This window comes from Pimephales promelas, chromosome 9 (genome assembly GCF_988280905.1).
Source record: "Pimephales promelas chromosome 9, fPimPro1.hap1.1, whole genome shotgun sequence".
NCBI classification, from domain to species: Eukaryota; Metazoa; Chordata; class Actinopteri; order Cypriniformes; family Leuciscidae; genus Pimephales; species Pimephales promelas.
Genome location: NC_142777.1, coordinates 24,756,272 through 24,769,196, shown reverse-complemented (window position 1 = coordinate 24,769,196; position 12,925 = coordinate 24,756,272). Strand labels below are relative to the sequence as shown.

The window sequence follows — 12,925 nt, the reverse complement described above, 5'->3', positions numbered from 1 at the left end:
CAATGACAGTTACTCGTTGTCTTGCTAACAAGTCATTATTATATTGGATGATGGAGATGTCTTCTCATTCTTTTTAATGCCTGGCAAGTCATGTTCCGTCAGTGTTTCTAAGAGCTAGTTTCGTGCACTTATTTGGCCATTTTGTGAGCTCTTTCTTGGTGTAAGTGCATCGGGGTGCTGGCTTCCAAGTCGCACCCCTGTAATGTTAGGTAAAGACTGTGTGAACCTAAGTGTTATTTGTGGCATGGTCATGCATTCAATGGTAATCGTTTTTACTGGATCAAAAAATAATAATGATAATGATGATAATAATAATAATAATGAAAAAAAAAATCAAAGAAAAAAAAACAAGAAAAACAGTTTTCATTCCATCTTTTTATGAGTTTGTTATTTGCGACTGTCTTGCTGGGTCACCCCCTTTCTCATTATGTGAAGTAATTTGAATCCTAAGCTGAATACATTGCGCTGAAACTCCTACTCTTCGGTGGTTTAGTGTTTGATTTGTGCCTGTTTACTTTGTGGTGATCTCTCTAACTTCCTCCGAGTCCTCCTCTCACCTTTCTATTACTATTGCTTGTTGAGCCCCTTACTTAATGCTTTCTCTAACCCTCACCTCTCTCTCTCTCTCTGGTTCACTCCCTCTGTCCTCGTATACTAGTCTTTTTGTACTCTCACTAAAGAATGCTTAGTAGAAAGCTGTACCATTCATTTGTTTTGTACATAAATGTGCCAACCGCTTGACAGTGGCTTTTCTGATCTGTAGGGACAAATTGCTTGCATAAATAAACTACACTGGTGTACTTGTTAATAAATACTCTACGGTTGTTGTTGTTCTTGACAATCTGTGTATCGTGTTGGAATTCACATACACTCAAAATATTTCATCACTTTACCTTGTGGTCAAATTGAAATGAATTGGTTTTACTTAGTAAAATTATCTAACTAAGATGGGTTACACAAATGAAGGTAATTTGTAAAGGTCAAATGAAAAATAAATAAAGCACTTTGAGAGAAAAATTGCACTTTTTTAAAGTGTTTGCATGTGGTACAGCCTATGTTTCACATGAACTACGGCATGTGATATTACAGCTTACTCTATGTCAGCCTTTCTCAAACTTTTTTCAGTCAGGGCACCTTTCAAAAGTGCATAAAATCTCAAGGCACCCCAGTGTAAAATATAATTTAAAAACACTGCATAACCCAAATTTAAATGCAAATGTCTTGTTTAGTTAGACAGAACAGTAATGAACAGAGCATAATATGAACTGTAAATAACAATAATAATAAAAACTTTATAGCACCTTTAAAAACACAGGTTTGCAAAGTAATTCACAAAATAATTAATCAGAGACACAAATGTAATAAAACCGTAAGAGGTGGACCGCCCAATACAAGAACCCAATAACAAATCCAGACCAGGAGAACTCAAATGAAGTGCAGGATGCAGATAAAATAAAATAAAAATCCCCGGCTCTTATGGGGATTTTCTTTTCAAAAAACGATCCATAATGCTGTAACTAAAGTGGCCTAAATTCACGTTTATTTTTACGTTTCTGTCAGTCTGAGGTGTTGCTATAACGCGTTGCTATGGATTGCGTCACTTGCGTCAAGTTGTGTGCGTCTTGCTTCGGTCTTGTGAGACGGATTTTTTTATGATTAATTTTATATATTTATCTAAAATGAATTTACAATTTTATTAATATGTTCATATGTTTAAAAAGAAGAATGTAAATATGTAAATTCAAATATATTTATATATGAAATGTCAGCTGTTTTTTTTCTGTTTTTTTTTTTCACATTTTTTTTTAGCCTACGTAATTTTTTGGCGGCACCCCTGACACAGCTAGGGGGCACCCCAGTGTGCCGCGGCACCCACTTTGAGAAAGGCTGCTCTATGTGACAATGTCTTCAAAGTTTTAGATGTGTTTTCATAAACTTACAACAATACCCCCCCCCCCCCCACCCCCACCAATATATATATATATATATACATATATATATATATATATCTGTCATCATTTACTCACCCTCAGGTTAGGGAACACAAAAGGTATTTTGAAGAATGTTAGTTGATGGGCCCTATACGCTGATTTCACGCAGCCGCCATTTTGAAATGGCTCCGTTGGAAAGAAAACCATAAGTGTCGTCTTAGGAGTGTGGCGAATGTGATGTTGTTTAACGTAGAAATTAGTTATTCTAAAAAATGTACATACATTTCTTTCATACTTTAGACTATATACAGTGAAATTCATTTATAAATATATATACATTATATATATATATAATTCAGAGCATAAAAAATATGAAGGACTAAAAATGACAAAAGGTTAAATAAATAAATACATAAACATAGAAGTAAATAAATAAGTGCAATAAATATAGTGAAAATAAATACATTTTTGAAATATAAATGGCTATTTTCTATGTATTTATTTATTTATTTGTGCATTTATATATTATTTATTTATGTATTTCTACATTTATTTATTCATTTATGTATTTATATGTTTATTTATTTCTACATTTATTTATTTATGTATTTCCACATTTCTACATTTATTTATTTCTGTATTTGCAAATGTATTTTTCCCTGCGACTGTATGCTAATTAAGTGAGGTGCCAACATCAGTCTGAAGCAGGATTGGTTAGCTGGGGGCCGCATCGCTAATCAGACAGAAGCAAACGATCCATCTATCCATCTCTGGACGCACGAATGCATGTTTTTGAAATAAAGTATTTTATGCTCTCCATAGCCTAGTGTCTGTATTGCTTTCACTGGCACTATGTAACTTCGGGGTGCGGTTAGGAACCCGGCCACAAAAAGAACTAGGCCTACAAAATTTGACCGCTTTACTGCATATACGTCACTTCCCCCACTTCTTCAAATTCCGACGCGAGAGCCCAACGATCGTTTTTTCCCCCCCTCTGTATGTTGTCATGGCTGAAGTAGCAAGAAAAAACCAAGAAGACAAAGGTTTTGTCGGAGGACAGAAGAAAGAGAAAATGGGAGAATGGCAAAATAAAAGGCTGGACGAGGATCAATATTGGTCCAGCTTTGAGCCAATGGAGAAGTGCCCGACCCATCCAAGAGGTCCTCGCTCCTAAAGGTAAAATTTTTGGGGTACGCCAAAATGAGCAAACAAGTGATTTTTTATGCTAATAATATTTTAAAAACATGCATTTGTAATGCTACTCAACAAAAACGTAAGTAAGTCTCCAGACCCCGGTCCAGTGCATCAATCTTCAACCCGCCAAGCAAACGTGAAGTGCGTCAGAAACAGATCACGTGTCAGATCAGTTTACTGCAGGTAATGTGTTGTGTTGCTTCGTACCTCGCCGCATCCAATGTAGATGTGAGAACTCTTTCCTTGTGCAGAGTTCGGGGGTCTCGCTTGTCAACAAATGCACAAGTGTATTCCCTAGTCTAACCATGACATATTTTACGACAGTAGTAGAAGACAATACTGTTTCCCAACTGTAGGGGGACCCCGAGAGCAAAATTTCAAAAATAATATAGAATGGGCTCTATGCACGGCGGTATTTCCGTTGAAGGTGTAAGGATGCTCGATAACTTCCGCCGATCGTAGAGTCCAATGCAATACAGAGAATTTATATAGAATTTTATACTCCATGGTTATACTAAAGAAACGTTAGTCACAAAAAAGGATAAAACAGACACCCCTCGTTGTGTTTATGCTTCTTTTTAAAATTAGATTAAATAAACAAATATATATAAAATTGCATCTAAACGTATGTACGTTTCGTTTCAAAGACACAAGGACAGTAAATTTTGAAGACTCTGCCATAATCCCGTTTTCCTCCGCTTTAATCTCCACAACCGGAAATGGACGAGCATCCTTGCGTCAAATGCGGAATTTATGTGTGCATATAGCCCATTCTGCTTTAAAAGAAACTAATATTGGACCTGGACGTGGTGCCCCATGGGCAGTTGCATATGGTTAATCCGCCTATCCTATGATTGTAGGTCAATAAATTCTCACTTCAAGCTGAACTCAAAAATTGGCAGTCATCTCTCAACCCCGACAGAACAGTTTGGCCAAGCGAGCTGCCATCTGACCTACTCAAAGTAAACCTCCAAGTCATGACCTGAACATCAGCTTACACACAGGTTGGGTGTCATCCACACAATGCATGCAATAGCGTGAGGCGAGGGAGGTGACGGAAGCCAAAATCATCCTCATACAGGACAGGATGTGCAGGATGGAAAAGTGTCAGGGAGCGAGCGGTCACGTGAGAGAACCTTGCCGTTAGCCGATTATAGCGTGTGGGCTTAGCCTATCCGAACACAGTCTCTCTCTCTCTCTCTCTCTCTCTCTCTCTCTCTCTCTCTCTCTCTCTCTCTCTCTCTCTCTCTCTCTCTCTCTCACACACACACACACACACAGCTCAACTTTAGTGACCTACTTAGCCTTGAGAAATCCTCTTTCTAATCTCGGCGCGCGCACCTCCCAATCTTCTAGTTCTTCTCAGCTTCCTGCTCACCTGTGTTAGCATGCTAAACAGGATGCTTGCGGCATTGCACTTTTCTTGCTTTTATTCATTCTGCCCGAGGACTGCTAAAGGGATTTTTGTTCACTGATGATCAATTGGGATCTGATGTGTGTCCGTGACTGAAGGATGTATCGTCTGCTGGTGGCCCAGGTTCTCCTGGGCTGCTGGAGTGTTGCACAACCCTTCTGTCCGTCGCAGTGCACATGCGTGTACCACGGGCGCAGCGATGGGACTGGAAGCAGGTGAGGACACTACGTATTTCACAATAATAATAATAATAATAATACAAGTTAAAAAGTGCAATAAAAATAGGCTATAATAAAGTTTAATAAAATGTCAAGTAAGATATTTATTTATACAAGTAAGATATATTATTTATTCATTTAGCATAACCTTGCAAAAGGCATAATTTAGGACCATTGCATAAAATATTGAATAGCCTAAGTAGACACTCATACAGTAGGCCTATAAAAATAGGTTGAGCTGGAATAAACTGAACATTAATAGCATTTGAGAAATATCAATAGGCCCACGTTTTAATAGTACCATTTTATGAAGTAGACCAATATTTACAAATGTAATTTGACCAAAGTTGATAGAAGAAAGTTGATAGTGTTCCTTTGTACTCAATTTACTGTATAAGTCTATAGGCCTTTATAAAAGTATTATTGGCAATAAATCTTGTATTGACAGATTGACACTACAGGGAAATTTATTTCCTAATGTAGGTTATCTGAAACGTGTTAAATAAAATGTTTTATTCATACAATGTTATAATAATATTTTAAATAGTTTTTAGTCTTTTAAAGGATTTTAATTTGTCATTACATTACAGTCATGTAAATGTATAGATTTATATTATTATAATTATTCACATGTATATGTAAATATATTGGATTTCAAACATCCTAACGAGTCTAAACAAAAATAACTAAAAAAAAAACTGAAACAAAAATAGATTTTTAACTATCACGTGGGGTATTATCTTGTGTTTATCTTAAGAGCTTAGCATGTGAGTGTAAACACTCACGATACAGGAAACCATTTTGAATCATCAAAATGTTTTGTTAAAGGTATAACAGAATCAGACCAGTGTGAACAATTTTACTTTGTGTGAGGCTATTTTCCTCATATATACTAATAAAACTCAAAATGAATGAACATCATCATCACCACACATAAGCTCATACTGGTTGAAGTGATCAATCTCTGCTCTAAAAATCTGCCACAGGTCTGTTTTATGCAATGACCCTGACATGTCAGATATTCCAGTCAACGTCCCCTTGGACACGGTGAAGCTGCGGGTGGAGAAGACAGCTGTGCGTCGAGTGCCCACTGAGGCCTTCTACTACCTGTCAGAGTTACGTTACCTGTGGATAACGTACAATTCAATCACCTCTGTGGATCCTGGCAGTTTCTACAATCTGAAAGTTCTTCATGAGCTGCGACTGGATGGGAACATGATCGCTATCTTTCCCTGGGAGTCCCTGAGAGAGATGCCCAGTCTGAGGACCTTGGACCTGCACAACAACCGCTTGACTAATGTTCCTGTGGAGGCAGCACCTTACCTGGTTAATATCACCTACCTAGATATTTCTAGTAACAAGCTAACTACCCTCCCCTCTGACCTGGTGGACATCTGGCCTCCATTTTCAGGGATCCTGCCAAGTGCCAATGCCTCACAAAAGATTGTTCTAGGTGGGTAAAACATATAATGACACACCTTAAATATGCAAAATGATGTTGAACAAGCACTATTCAAATTGCATTGAAAGTTTTTAAAATATTTTTTTTTTCTATTAATACCTTAGCTTACTTTGTTGACATAAACTAAGCCAGCAAAAGAATCTATGCAGTCAAAGGGATAGTTCAAATTCAGTCATCATTATTTACTCACCCTCAGGTTGTTTCAAACCTGTATACATTTATTTGTTCTGTTGAACACAAAAGAAGATATTTTGAAGGATGTGGGAAACTGAACAATTCTGGGGCGCCAATGACTTGCATAGTATTGGTTTTCCTACTATGGAAGTCAGTGGTGCCCCAAAGTGGCCTGGTTACGAACTTTCTTCAAAATATTTTCCTTTGTGTTCAGCGGAACAAAGAAATTCTTACAGATTTGGAAAAACTCAGGGGGTAGTAAATGATGACAGATTTTTTTTTTTTTTTATTACATTTTTATGGGTGAACTATCCCTTTAAGGAGACAAATTACTGGTGCAGTATGAGCTTTCCCTTGTAAAATAGAAGTGTGCTTAAGTGTATTGAATGTACACTTGCAGTGTACTTCATATTATATTAAAATGATAATTTTGAAAAATAAGATTATATTATTAATGAAATAAAAGGCCACTTATGTGTAAACTTTTCATGACTTTCTTTACTATGATTCTTGTTTCTATGTTTAATAAGTTAATATATTTGAAATGTACTAAATTTCAACTTCATTGTAGTCAACTAACTGGATTTAATAAACATTCAGGCAATAATACATTTTAATTTAATTGTAAAATACATCATATTTAAGGGTTATTTAAAGGTGCTCTAAGTGATGTTGGGTGACGTTGTTTATGTTCAAAGTATTGTCAAACAAATCCTCCCTCCTCCTCGTCCCGTCCCCTCCCCTTCCTTTCCGTTGCACGTGTAATATAAATATTTATTTTTAAATTTATATTAAATTTATTTACATTTAAATGTTTTTAATTAAAATTAAAAAAATATATATGTTTTAAACACTAACCCCTCAACCCCAAATATTTCTTGTCGGTTATTGGCTGGAACACTGTTTGTTTTGTTTTGTGATCCAGGTTGGACCAGTTTTTTTTGTTATTGCTGTTTGTGGAGCCTGGGCTGTCTACAGAGATCACTCTTTACAGTTTGTTCAGGGGGCAGGCAACTAGCGGATATAGTTAGATGTTTGCTGTTTGTGACAAAAAAAAAAAAAAAAAAAATCAGCCTAAAAAACATAACATCACTTGGAGCACCTTTAATTAATACATTTTTTTAATTATATTATTTCTTTAATAATTACATTTTTAAAAGTATGCTGATGTGTACTTATTTTTTATTTTATTTTTTTAAACAAGGGTTGGCTCTTCCTAAAATGCTAAATTGCAAAGAATATTGGTGGAGACTGTATACAGTATGTAAAATTGAAAGCAAGATTCAACAATTTCCTTCTCTTTACCATGTCTTTGTAAGCCTAAATGTGATCTTTAAATATCTAAATCTAGCCTATGTGTCATTGGGCTCTCCCAAGTTAAGTACAAGCTAATCTTCTATTGGCGCTTCCAACTGCGTCTGAGGATCTGCGATTTAAGTTTCTTTGAAGAGCTCATCTGAGAAGAGGATGATTCATCTGTTTGCTTAGTGACATTTAAAGAACAGCTTGCCGAAAAGAAAGTTAATAATCTTATAGATTCATGTGTGCTTGACCTACTGGATAAAAAAAAAAAAAAAAAAAAAAGTGAGAGTACTCTTGTATGGCACTTGGTAAAAGTATAGAATACTTTACCAGTTGCTGCAGTTGGTAGTTGATGATATGATATGATGATGAAAGTTTTTTCAAAGTTTTCATTTGGCTCTGATCTACACAGATCAATCAAAGAATTTCAGCCATCTTGAAGGAGAGTGATATGTCAGTGATTTTTTTTTTCACCCTGTAATTTTCGTTAAATTAGAAAAATACTTAACATTACATTAGGAAACAGGTTGGCGACCAGAGACGTTATGAGAGTGTTTATTCAACTGAGCCATCAATTATTTCTTAAGCCAATTAAATCAAAAACGCGGCAACATTCAGGGAGTTAATAAATCAATTCTTGCAATATTGAAACAAGTCAATTCGGAACTGCACACCAGCATAGCCTACAACACATAGTCTTTCAACTGAAACTGCTATAGAAACTGTAGTATGCCAGTATGCTGTTCTGAATTCAGAATCCCTCATTAAAGAGTGAGTCATTGAATCATCCAATCAACTTTTTTGTTCAAGAATGCTGCTATAATGTTTTTTGATTGGAGATATAATTTTCTTTGGTGATATAAGTGGCAGCATTGTGTTTACATTTTAAGTTACTTATCTTTTTCTTTTATTGAACTGTTTAAAAGCAAAATCATAGTCACAATCATGTCAGTGTTTGTTTAAATGAGAGAGTCTGTGTTCTTTTATGCACAGCATTTCACCTCATGTGAAACTGCAACTGCATATTCTTTACTTGCACCAGGTGCCATTCAAGTGTAGAGATAAGCACAAATGCATAATGTGACCGGGCATTATCCTGTATCATCAGGATATTAGCAGTTGCCACCATCCAGCTGTTGAGTTGGATCAGTGGACCGTCTAATTCTTTGTTTACAGTCAACTGTTCTTCATCCTGCCATAGACAGAATGATGGGTGGACTGTGGTTTTAATGTTCAACACCTGATGTATGCGTGCGAGCCAGACAAGACACCCTGTCTTGTCACAAGATTTACACCTTTCTTATTTGATGCCATTAAACTGCTGTGTTTGTTGGTAGTTGAATAAGTAAACCTGTGGTCTTTATTTCAGTATGTTGAGATCTTCAATAAGTGAAGTTGTCCTTCACCATTACATTTAAATTTATGCATTATGATTTTATCTTAAATGACTGAAATTGCATTGAAGGTATATATTTGATCAGCTCATGTATGTATGGGAATCAAACATGACGATTGTTAGATAGATACGAATGGATGGACGGACAGACGGATAAATCATATTTAATACACTGGTTTTCTGTCCCCTAAACTGAAAGGAGTTTTACATTCCTGTATTTAACATATTCCACATTCTAAACAGATATGTCAATATTTGCAGGTCTGCAGGACAATCCCTGGTTCTGTGACTGTCGAATTTCCAAGCTCATTGAGTTGTCTAAGATGAGCAGCATACCAGTGGCGTTGATGGATCAGTTTCTAACATGCAGTGGACCAGAGAACTTGGCTGGTGTCCTGTTCCAGCGGGCTGAACTGGATCAGTGCCTCAAGCCATCAGTTATGATTTCAGCCACTAAGATCACGGCATCACTAGGCAGCAATGTGATTCTGCGGTGTGATGCCACTGGTTTCCCTACCCCCACCCTTCTCTGGACTAGAGCTGATGGATCTGCATTCAACAACACAGGTATGAGGTCTCACTGTCCAAGTAAAAATGACATCAAACGTAACTGAAGTATTTGAGGTATTATTAAATACACTTTCACGTCTGTCTTTGAGTGTGTGCCAATTGTAGACCAATTAACCTGTATACATGCTGGACAAAGTCAGACTAGTAAAATTACAGTAAGACTGATGTGTTTACATGTATTTTTTACCGTCATCTAATGCCCATCATTAAAAAACCTGATAACTGAGTAACACTGTTAAATATAATCTTTAGCAAATCTCAAAATGATCGAATATTTTAATACTGTACAATATAATTTTGTGATGCCTATAATATCATTTAAAATGATTGATTCATTTTAGTGTTTTATTTATTTATTTTATTACAGATTTAGACAAAATAATATAGAATTTTAATATCAGCCAATTTTAATGACTGGCCAACATCAAAATAATTACCGGCATATTGGCACATCCCTATTAATAGATAGTGGATATTATAATATAAATATTTATTTTTAAATTTATATTAAATTTATTTACATTTAAATGTTTTTAATTAAAATTAAAAAAATATATATGTTTTAAATTAAAATTTAAAAAAAAATTCTTATTTTTTTATTTAAATTAAAACATTTAAATTTAAATTGTTTAAAATTTAAATCAAAACATTTAAATGTAATGTTTTAAATGTAAAACCCCCCATTATCAATTCTTTTACTTCAATCAAAGTTCAGATTTTTGCTATTTTTAAATATATATATATATATCAAAAGGATTAACAATGTAGATTTATTTATATTCTTATTTTATTTTTTATTTTTTTTTTTTTTTTACAGCCATCTTGGATCATATTTACCAAAGGGGGCAAATAATTCTGACCAGCACTGTATAAATGAATTCATTCTCTATCAATATTTATCAGTTGTAGGCCATAACATAAGAACCTGTTTCTGGCGGAATTATAATATCGGTTCATCCCTAATAATGCAAATAAATGCAGCCTTGATGAGCATTGGATATCTCTTTCAAAAGCATTAAAAAAAGCTTACCGATGCAACGGTAGACTATGTATTTCATCAGATCTACATCTCTGTATTTGACATAACTTAGGCAGAATATTAATATCGGTTCATCCCAAATGTAAACCTACTTAGTTATAGCAAAATATAAAGCATCCTTTCACCCTTTTCTTATGAACCTATATTGTTCAGGTTGTTACTCACCATTTCATGTCTTTGTAGTTGTGCAGCAATCACCAGGTGAGGGGGTTCATTGGTCCATCCTCAGTTTGCACAGTATCGTGTTTAAGGATGCAGGCGATTACCTCTGCAAGGCCAAGAATGTCGCAGGGAAGGCCGAGGCATCCATCACCCTGTCTCTGGATGGGATGCAGGCCACAACGCAGTCTCCACCGATAACCATAACCAAGCTGCCAGATGGTCAAACCATGACTAATTTTGCAGGGACTAGGATGCCATTGTATACTTCCTTAAGCCCCACACTTACAACCAAAGCTGCCATGACCACAATGCCACCGCTGGCAACCAGGAAGAGTCTGGGACCAGGCGAAGGAGTTCAGAGGTCCCCGCCTGCTGGAGACAAACCAGCCATGGTCCAGCAAAGCAAAGGCGACAAAGGTTTAATGATGAGTGACAAGTTCAAAAAGAAAGCTGACATCAAAGACATTGAGGTAGTGGAGGAGACAAGTGACTCGGCGGTCTTATTGTGGACTGCTGAAGGTTTTCCAAGCGATGCGCCCCTAACTGTGGTCTACTTTCCATATGATGCGAAAGACGATAAGGAGTCGGTCGATACGGAAGTTGGTCAAGGGAAGCTGCTCTTGGAGTATCTGATGCCTAACCTGCTCTACACGGTGTGTTTGGTTACTAAGGGTTCGTCGTTTGTGAAAGAGCGATGCGTGGATTTCAGTACTCTGGATAACGGCGATGACGATAGGCAGAACAAAGTCCTGATGATCGCCAGCGGGATCGCATGCGTAGTTGCGGTGCCTCTCATTGTGGTGTTGCTCTACAAGATCTTGTGTCTGTACTGTAAAGGAAACAGCAGCAGAAACAGTGGACCAGATGAAGACCTTTCAAAAGACACGTACGTAAAGTTCGAGACGCTCACCATGAAACAAAGGACTCCGAACGGGCAGGCGAATGATTTGTGGGCACGAAGGCAGACTCAGGATTCAGAGAGGCTGCTCCTGTGCTCACGTTCAAGCATGGACTCTCAGATGACGTACAAGAGTGACAGCTCTAGATCCGAGTACCTGTGCTAATAAATGGCATATCAGCTTTGTGTGTTATACTTTCCACACACAAGCTGGCCTGTGGCATCATCGGTTTTAAAAGATAAGCTCTTGATATGCTGTCAAACTCAATGCCTTACAAGACTTAATTTGACTCCACGTTGCGTTTTCTGTCTCATTTCCCATTTTTAAAAGCCATATTCTTCACCCAATCACACACAATTATGTATTTCTTTTTATGAAATGCAGTGTACATAAATGTAAATGATGTATATGCCAACTAATGTATTAAATAGTGTTATATAGATTAATGATAAATGTTATTAAAGATTTTTACTGCCTATGGTTTTTTTTTTTTTTGTAATTGATTTTTGCTCACTGGAAACCAATGAAGGTTACCAGCTTCTCCTTCTGTCAGTTTTACATTTAAAATGGCAAGTATCAAGTTATGTCGGGCCGATGTGTGTGTTTAAATGATTATGCTATAGTATGCATTCTTCTGAATGCAACAGTTCTGTCCTCTCTTAATTTTTTGTTTCTTTCTATGTTTCTTCCTCTCTTTGGGGTTTAAATAGGATATTTATGTGCACTCTTTGTGTTTTTGTGTGTTGTATGACATGCATGTCATTAAAATATACACTTTGTTCCATTAGCATGAAATTAGTGTCAGGGACCATTCACAAAGGATACAGCACAGCATGAGACCTGAATACTGCATAGTCCTGAGACCTGCTATGGAAAGTGTAGCTGTTTTCAATGTGACGCTGAGTCTCGTTTTCAAGATGGTTGAATACGTTGAATACTGTACATTTGTGAGGCAAGAAGTTGAAAAACCAGCAAGACGATACAATGATGCAAACAGAAAAAATGATCAAAGATCATCTAGTGCATGTTTACAGTATAAAATCAATTATTTATTGCCCTCTCATAGTGTTTTATGTGTGATTTTATTTTGAATTGGAGGTCTATTCCCATATTGACGAATTTCTGGGTTAATAATTTACCCATTTCTTTGTAGCCTAATTTCTT

At 36.3% G+C, this 12,925-nt stretch overlaps 1 protein-coding gene across 1 annotated transcript; it reads left to right on the top strand.

Annotated features, from left to right (window-relative positions):
* The first annotated feature begins 4,391 nt into the window (after nucleotides 1–4,391).
* On the top strand, nucleotides 4,392–12,478 carry lrit3a (info leucine-rich repeat, immunoglobulin-like and transmembrane domains 3a). The gene is made up of 4 exons (XM_039664490.2): nucleotides 4,392–4,754; nucleotides 5,744–6,210; nucleotides 9,353–9,658; nucleotides 10,884–12,478. The coding sequence occupies exons 1-4, from the start codon at nucleotides 4,639–4,641 to the stop codon at nucleotides 11,924–11,926; spliced, it is 1,932 nt and encodes a 643-aa protein (XP_039520424.2). The 5' UTR covers nucleotides 4,392–4,638; the 3' UTR covers nucleotides 11,927–12,478.
* Nucleotides 12,479–12,925: the final 447 nt, after the last annotated feature.